This window comes from Triticum dicoccoides, chromosome 4B (assembly GCF_002162155.2).
Source record: "Triticum dicoccoides isolate Atlit2015 ecotype Zavitan chromosome 4B, WEW_v2.0, whole genome shotgun sequence".
Taxonomy (NCBI): Eukaryota; Viridiplantae; Streptophyta; class Magnoliopsida; order Poales; family Poaceae; genus Triticum; species Triticum dicoccoides.
The window spans coordinates 611,651,504-611,659,879 of record NC_041387.1 but is presented as its reverse complement, the minus strand read 5'-3'; the positions used below and the strand labels follow the sequence as shown (position 1 = coordinate 611,659,879).

Genomic DNA, 8,376 nt, shown 5'->3' with positions numbered 1-8,376 from the left:
TATGTTGTGATTCCCTTAGTGGTGTTATGTGAACGTCGGCTACATGACACTTCACCATCTTTGGGCCTAAGGGGATGCATTGTGGAACAGTTATTAGATGATGGGTTGGTAGAGTGATAGAAGTTTAAACCCTAGTTTATGCGCTATTTCGTAAGGGGCTGATTTGGATCCATATGTTTAATGCTATGGTTAGATTTTATCTTAAGACTTTTCTCGTAGTTGTGAATGCTTGCGAGGGGGTTAATCATAAGTGGGAGGCTTATTCAAGTAAGAACATCGCCCAAGCACTGGTCCACCCACATATCAAATTATCAAAGTAACGAATGTGAATCAAACCAACATGATGAAAGTGACTAGATGAAATTCCCGTGTGCCCTCAAGAACGTTTTGCTTATTATCTGAGACCATACCGGCCTGTCCTTTGGCATCAAAAGGATTGGGCGTAGTATTGTTGCTTGTTACTTGTCACAAATTATCTTGCTATCAAACTACCCGTTACCGACTATTTCAGTGCTTGCAAAAATTACCTTGCTGAAAACCACTTGTCATTTCCTCCTGCTCCTCGTTGGGTTCGACACTCTTACTTATCAAAAGGACTACGATTGATCCCCTATACTTGTGGGTCATCGGCAAGTTCCATGGCCGGCATGCTCTCGCTAGCCGCCAGCGCTCCACCTCATCAAGCAACGAGTCACTAATCGATGAGGTGTCGAGCTCGCAGGCGGTTAGGTGGGATTTGTCGGGCACGTGGCAACATGTTGGAAGGGGATTTACCTTTAATGGCACCCATCCAGAAGGCGTGTCAAGATAATAGGAGGTAGCTGGGCGAGCGGTGCAGCACCCTTGCCGGGGCTCCTCCTCCTCGACACGATACCTAACAAAGCATTTAATGCTTTTGTCCGAGTCCGGTAGAGTTAGGTATGATAGCACTGTTTGCTATCTAATCAACATATAATTATTGTTTTGCCACTGTGGTGACCCCTTAAGCTATAAAAATGATGGTCAAGGCAACGTTTACAAGGATCGACCTTTGGCACAACTTGCATGTGTAGCTGCTCTCCCTCTGCACCTTGCCGGAGAAGCGCTCCTTGTACTTGTGCTCTCATACACACCCAATATACAAAGCAGGAGTAAGGTTTTACACCTCACGGTGGCCCGAACCTGGGTAAAGACCCATGGGTCTTCTGTTGATTCTACTCTTTGTGCTTGTGCATCTCCCTAGCCGAACCAAGAAGGGGCTAGATGGCCCCATAGATGGTCGTCCCCATGACAATGCCCTAAGGCTTAGGGCATATCCAACCAGCAACAGTTTGTGTTGTTTTTTGTCCGTTTGGGTCGGCTCGGACAAACATGTCTGGTTCTGTCCGGCTTGCCATAGGTGCGCCCAACGCGGCCGACACATCCCAGATTTGGTTATATAAAAAACTAATCCAACTAAAAATGTTAAATATAAACTAATCCAAATTTGATAGGCAGCAAGCGTCGCCGCCTACTGCGCCGCATCGGGTGCCTGCTGCTGCGCCTACACCGCCTCCTCGTCGCGCTCCACCTCCATCAGGCGCTCCGCCGCCACCAGCACCCGCGTCTCCCACTCTAGGACATGCTGGCGGTGCTCCTCATTCGTCGCACTCAACCAAACAGGCAAGTACGACACATAGACTGGCACATCGTCTCTCCACTAGTAGGTGTCCTCCCACACGCGGCTCCTCGGGTGCGGGTGGTGGTGGTGGCACTGCGTTGGCCTCCACATCGGTCGTGCTTTCGACCCGTGCCCGTGAGAGGCCAGGCCACCACGCCTCCTCATGTTGCGCCGCCTCCTCGTACTGGCGCATGTTGGTCTCCTCTAGCGCGGCCAAGTACGCGTCCTCCTACTCCTCCTCCTTCACCATCGCCGGCGATGGTGGAGCGAGCGCTGCTGCTGCAACCGGCGCACCCAACCTCTGATGCGCAACGGACCTCGTGCACACTGGCAAACCAGGCATCCCAGTACGGGGAGTCCACCGCGTAGTCAGCCGTCGCTGGCACCAGCACCTTGCCGGGGTTGAGGTGCCAGCCGTGCGGCATGTTCACATCCGGCCACGACGCCGGGATGCGGTGCTGCGAGTGATGGTGACACCGGTGGACATGGAGGTATAGCCACACGCGCTGGTGCTGGCATGCCCAACGAGGAGTTTGCCTCGTGGTCGTGCTTGCCGCCGCGGCCGAACTTGCCGAACAACCCCATGATGGCTAGCGCTTTACTGGTCGGGCGAATTGTGTGTGTGGGGGGTGGGGCAAAAGAAGACGAAACTGGGAAGAAAGATGTGGACTGCACTGACCGGCCCCCCACATCGGCATTTAAAAGGACGGCGTGGACTTCACTGCCTCGCTGACGAGCGGGCCCATGCGCACGCATGCCATTTAATAGGACCCACGATGGCAGTTGGATGGCCGACACGAGGGCCCGAGGCAGACGCTGAATTGGCGTGGGGCGCTTCCTCTCGTGTTCTTGTGGATGCAAATCGCATTCAAATTTCCAAACAGACAGCTCACGGACAAATTTTACGGGTGAGTCGGCGCGTTGGGCCCTGGTTTTCGGTCTCGTGGAACCAAATGGACACACGTGAACAAAATGGGTCGTCCCGTTGAAGTTAGCCTAATGATGCAACTACTGAAGGAATCCCCTCGTCCGGCTCTCAATCTCTGCGGGGGGGAATCTCCACTCACTCACTGCTTCACTGTTGCATGCCCGGTTGTCCATCGGGGCAAGCCCAGCTGCCAGTACCCCTTGGGCATGATGGCGGCTATCATCCCGCCCGCCCCGACGCCTACCCTACCGTCGTCCGCCCCTAGGGCCAGCAGCAGCAATCGATCGATGTCCTCGGCGGGCACGCGCATCGTATCGTATCGTATCCGACGGGCGGCAGCAGCAGCAATGCAGCATCCCCTCCGCCGCCGGGTGCCGCACGTACCATACTCATGGTTCCCTCGCCCAGACGCACTGCGGGGCGTGCGTGCGTGCGTGCATGCGCGCTCGCTCGCTCGGGGCTGGGTTGAGCTGGAATGCTCTGCCACGATGCCCACCTCCACCTCCATTGACCCCCACGCACCGCGGCTCAGCTGCTCCTGCCGCGCCGACATGCGGGCCACCCGTCCCGCCGGGGCCCGCGTGCGCGCGAGTAAACAAGGGACGCCGTGTGTCGCGGGGCGCCTGGAGGGCTTTGGGCACGGTGGGCAACCGGCACGCGCGCGCACCCACGGGCGGGGAGAGCACGAACCCATCGAGTGCGCACGTTCCCCCTCTCTCTCCCCCCCGCCCCATTCATTCATTCGTCTCCATGACTGCGCTGCTCGCATCCTCCATCCAACCTCTCTCTCTGCATGCATCTACTCAAAAGCAGTGCAGTGCAGCGCAGGCATAAAAGAATCGCACACCCGCCCAATCCCAGCATCCAACGCCCTCCGCTGCTGGGTTCATCCGCTGTATAAAACCCTCCCCGCGGTGTCCATCCATCCATCCATCCACCCTCTCTGCCCAGCAGATTTCATCACCTCTCTCTGCCCCCTGCTCTCCACCAATCTGCTCTGCTTGCTCATCGTCTGCAAGCAAATTCTTCCTGAGAGATCATACATCCGCCGTCGGCTCTCGACTGGTATGGCAACCACACAACACAGCATCGCCATTACATCCATCTCGCCGCTTGAGCGCGCGCAGTGCCTTGACGCCGCCCCCTGTGTCGTTTCTGTGTGATGCAGAGTAGGATGCCAACAGCTGTTCGCCGAGTGGTGGCGTTCTTCCTGTGATCGTCATGAGAAGTGGCGCCTCGCGTATTACTACAGATTGTTGATGCAAGTTTGCCAAGTGAGGACAGATCCTCGCGCACCACAAAACTAGTAAGCTACTTGCACAATGTTCCGCTACTTACTTTCAGGTTAATTCTTCTTGTTACTAGCTTTTGAGCATCAGCCTGCTACTTGTACTATTTGCTAGTGGGAGCAGCAACCATGCATCATCTTGTCTCGTAGTAGTTCTTGATTAGCAACTTTCTTACCGCTGATGTCCGTCGGTCGGTACAGGTTTTCCGTAAATTAGTTGGACAATTCGCTTCTCCTGAATCTGTCAATGAAAATATGAAGCCCTTTGCCAACGTTTCAAAAAACTGTAGGAAAGCAACTAAAAAACACTGTAGGAAAGGAAATGCCAGCCGAAATGCTGTTGCATGCAGACAGTAAAGTGGTGAGCAGGACCCACATTTTGGACGGAACTCGACGTCCACGGGCGTGTTGACAAAGTTGCTTGTGGGTGGTCAAAAGAGAAAGGGACGGCGTTTTCAAGTGTGTGCTACAGTAGTGCCCTTTGTTTTGCATTTCTGTTGGTCAAAAGATGGGAGTTGCAGCTAGCAGCAGCACAGGGGGTCATGTTCCTGCGTTTGCTTGTTTGCAAAACAACTTGACATGCGTAGCTAAAATAAGTAGTAGTGCTGTAGTAAATTCAAATTAACGATTATTTATTATAGATCCAAAGGCTAAAGAAATTCCAACTCAAAGAGAAAAGGCACAAAAATTAAAATAATCCATTAGGTCATTTCTCACCTGTAATTTCGCATAACCGTGCCCTCTCTAGTTCATCCGCTTCTTGTAGGCACTATCGTTTCTATTTTGCTTGATTCCGTGTGGAAAAAAGATCGACCAAATAGAAAATAGAAGAAGTTAATTGGCAATTGATAAGAAAAGCTTGCTGAAACCGATACGGCACATGCACACTCACCCTGTCCGAAGGCTGCATCCAAAACGAGTCTATGACTTTGCCAGCCAAGTGACCTTAGTCGGCACCTTACAACACGACTCGAGGCGCAGCCCCGCCTTACACGGAACGAACACACACCGGCTCCAAGGCCGCGCACGAGACGAGCTGACGACTCTGCCATCTAAGCGATTAGAGCGGATAGTCAATAAACCCACTCTAGAGTTGCCGCTCTGGCTTACGCACCATCCCCGGGGCCACAGGCCTACCTATGCGACTCTGAAACTGCAAGAAACACACAAGGCACTGCCGCCAAATAGACGACCAGACCTATGAGGCGACACACCGATGGGAAAATGACGGGTACGTCGTGGACGCCTGCTCCGGTCAAAGCCAAAACATGGATTTTTCATCTAGAAAGTTCGAGAACCAAATGACAGGAGAGGTGAAGGAGCGGCGACACCTCCAAGGAGGGAAATGGCATCCGAGTACACATCCGTCAATGGAATCTACCGACGTCGGTGTGATTCTTTCACCTGGCACTCACCAAACCCCAATCAACGACGCCCAGTCTTCGACTGAGTCACAATAACCATGCATCTTGCATAGCTCACCACTGTGACACCACACTGCATGATGCCCGCCAATATCGAGCCGCCTCAATTGAACAACCACTCAAGCCATGCGACCCCCGGGCCAATCCCCGACCACTACCAGTGAACCGCATGCGCTCCAATGCAACGTCGCGCCTGCCATCGAGCTGTAGCCACCCTGCATTAAAGCGCAAAGACACGTGCATGTATTGTGTGTTATTGTTACCATGAACCATTAATTGTGCCTTAGAGCACTCCTCATGCAAAAGATGGGTGATCTGCTCATTTAATTGGCTTAAGTTCAATATTGATCGAGGAAAACCTAAGATTTTTTTTATATAAACCAACAATGTGCTCCGTCCATCCACGTAGGAAACATCGCAATGCGGTAGTCTTATAGTTCCATCTACTTATGGGCATCTCCCCCTAGGCGGCATATCCCACACTTTCTTTATCAACCCGGAAAGCCCTCTCCGATGAGCCACTAGACTCGAACTTAAACTTATGGTTGCGGCTTGACACGATGGCGGAACAAAGTCTATGAGAAGTGGAGCATGATCCGACGACAACTTGATGTGTTCTAGCGCCCAGACCAATACAAGGGGAAACTTAAAATTCCAATTGGTGGTAGCCAGGACACGTTCAAGCTTCTCATGAGTAGAATCAACACAACGATTTGGCCAGGTGAATTGACGGCTCGATATGTCGATCTCTATCAAATCCAAATTGCCAATGACATCATTGAACTAGAAAGGTCACTGATTGTCAAAATGGTCTTTTACTATCTTGGTGATAATGAAGATATTGAAATTCCCACCAATTAACCTGGGATTATGATTACCACGACAAATATAGACCAGTTCCTTGAACTTCTCCTGAGCAGCACCATACACAACAACTAAGCTCCATGAGAAGGTGCCATACTTGTTCCAAAGGTGGAATTCGATGTGATATTCGCCCTTTGAAACAGCGCACGGTACATCAATGTTGAATGGATGCCAAGTAAAATTCCACTCGGCCCTCCAGATGCAGGCAAGACGTGCCAGACATTGTCAAGACCACATGAAAGGTCATCTAAGACATGTTTCTGAAAACAACGTCTAGTGGATTTCGAAATGGCCACAAAGTATAAATCATGACCCCTCACACAATTGACAATATGTTTATGCTTAGCCAAGTCACTCAACCTCCGCTATTCCAAAACATGTCTGTCATGATGAACCATCTTTAAATTTGTAAAGCCTAGCTCGACCCGGGCAGTAGTAGATTTAAATGCTACATCTATTTGTCGGATTTGCACACATAAATTAGTTTCTACTCTTAATCACAGATTGCACCTTAATACATTTTTCTTTTAACGAGGGTTATATGCTACTCCCTCCGTTCACTTTTATAAGATGTTCTAACTTTTCTCAAATCGGATGTATATATATCCGTTTTTAATGTGTTTGTTCACTTATTTTAATGTGTTTGTTCACTTATTTCAATCCGCGTGTATAGTATTAAAAGAAAAGTCCACGTTCTGGCAATGTATGTACTTCCTTTGTTTCGCTCTGCTCTCACACTTGAGAATGTATCATAGGAGTACATCGCAGTTCCATAATACTGATGCTTGCAGTTCCTTTTCTTTTAACTTCTATCTGATTGTTTGCTCATGCCTACCACTTGCAGGCGGAATACTTCAGTCGAAATCAACACCATTTTTCTCGAATTCCCCACAAAACCAATAAACATCTCTAGGAGTTGAGCAGCTCGCAGCAGTGAAGTGATGCAGGGAGGTCCAGGCTACGGGTACGGCGGCTACGGCTACGGTGCCGGCTATGACATGACCGGGTACGGCAACGGCGGAGCGTACTACACCAACGACCGGTACCCCACGCCGGCACCGGCGCCGGCTGCCTATGAGGACCCGCTCGCCGGTCGGAGGCAGCACGACTTCCCGGCGCCGCTCACCGGGCTCGAGTTCCAGCCGTCGGATGCCTGCCCCAAGAACTACGTCATCTTTGATCAGACCTACGACCGGAGCAGGGTCATGTACAACCCGTCGCTGCCCAACAACTTCGGTTCCTCCGGGGGCTATGACCAGCACGGCAACAACGGCGGCTATGATCACAACTACAGCGGCGGCCACGACGGCGGTAAATGCTCGACTGGGCAGAAGGAGGACAGCGACGAGATCGACGCGCTGATGAGCTCCTGGGACGGCGAGGAGGAAGACGACGTGCTGAGCACGGGTCGCACTTCAGGGTGCCGCGGCGACGGCTCCCCGGACTCCACGTGCTCCCCCGGGTACGTGGTGAGCGTCAGCCCGAGTGGCGGCGGGGGTGGCGAGAGGAAGAAAAACCGGATGAAGAAGATGATGAAGACGCTCAAGGGGATCATCCCCGGCGGCGACCGGATGGACACTCCCGCCGCCCTCGACGAGGCCGTCAAGTACCTCAAGTCGCTCAAGGTGGAGGCCAAGAAGCACGGGGTGCGCGGATCAAGAAGCTAGATAGCGACCTCACATGGCAACGCAGGGCGACTCAATGAGCTCAATGATGGAGGCGGAAGACCGGGTAGTTTGGTGCTCCTTTTTGCACTGCCAGTGCCATGATTTCACCTCGTGGAGCTCCCGAGGATCAGTGCAAAGGAATGATGATGGATGGTGTTGTAACTATCAGGCCGATTATATACACCGTGTTTTTGTTTATCCCCGTTGGGCTCCGCACTGCACAGTTGCTTACCATGTTGTCGTTGTTTTGCGCTTAGTGCTTTTGAATAGTGTTTGTGTTTACCTAGGCACATATTACAAGATCACTAATCAAGGGTATCTTTTGCAATGATTATTCCCACCTTGAGTTAAGCATGTGCGTCATTTGTCGCGACTTGTGGTTTTCTTTTTTTAGATTCGTTTATTCAAAATATTTTATCTCTTAAACTCTGCATCAAAATCCTGAACCGTTTCACTATTGAATTTCTCGTGTCGAGATCTTTCAAAGTAGATCTCATGTCAAAGTAGATCCCTTGATTACTTCTCCCCATATATATAGAGCTCAATATTGGTGGGCCGCCTACTGA

The 8,376-nt window shown here is 51.5% G+C and overlaps 1 protein-coding gene across 1 annotated transcript; it reads left to right on the top strand.

Moving 5' to 3' along the window:
- Positions 1-3,337: 3,337 nt before the first annotated feature.
- Positions 3,338-8,008, top strand: LOC119291751 (transcription factor bHLH144-like). Its single transcript, XM_037570562.1, has 3 exons — positions 3,338-3,632; positions 3,736-3,873; positions 6,988-8,008. The coding sequence occupies exon 3, from the start codon at positions 7,085-7,087 to the stop codon at positions 7,808-7,810; it is 726 nt and encodes a 241-aa protein (XP_037426459.1). The 5' UTR covers positions 3,338-3,632; positions 3,736-3,873; positions 6,988-7,084; the 3' UTR covers positions 7,811-8,008.
- Positions 8,009-8,376: the final 368 nt, after the last annotated feature.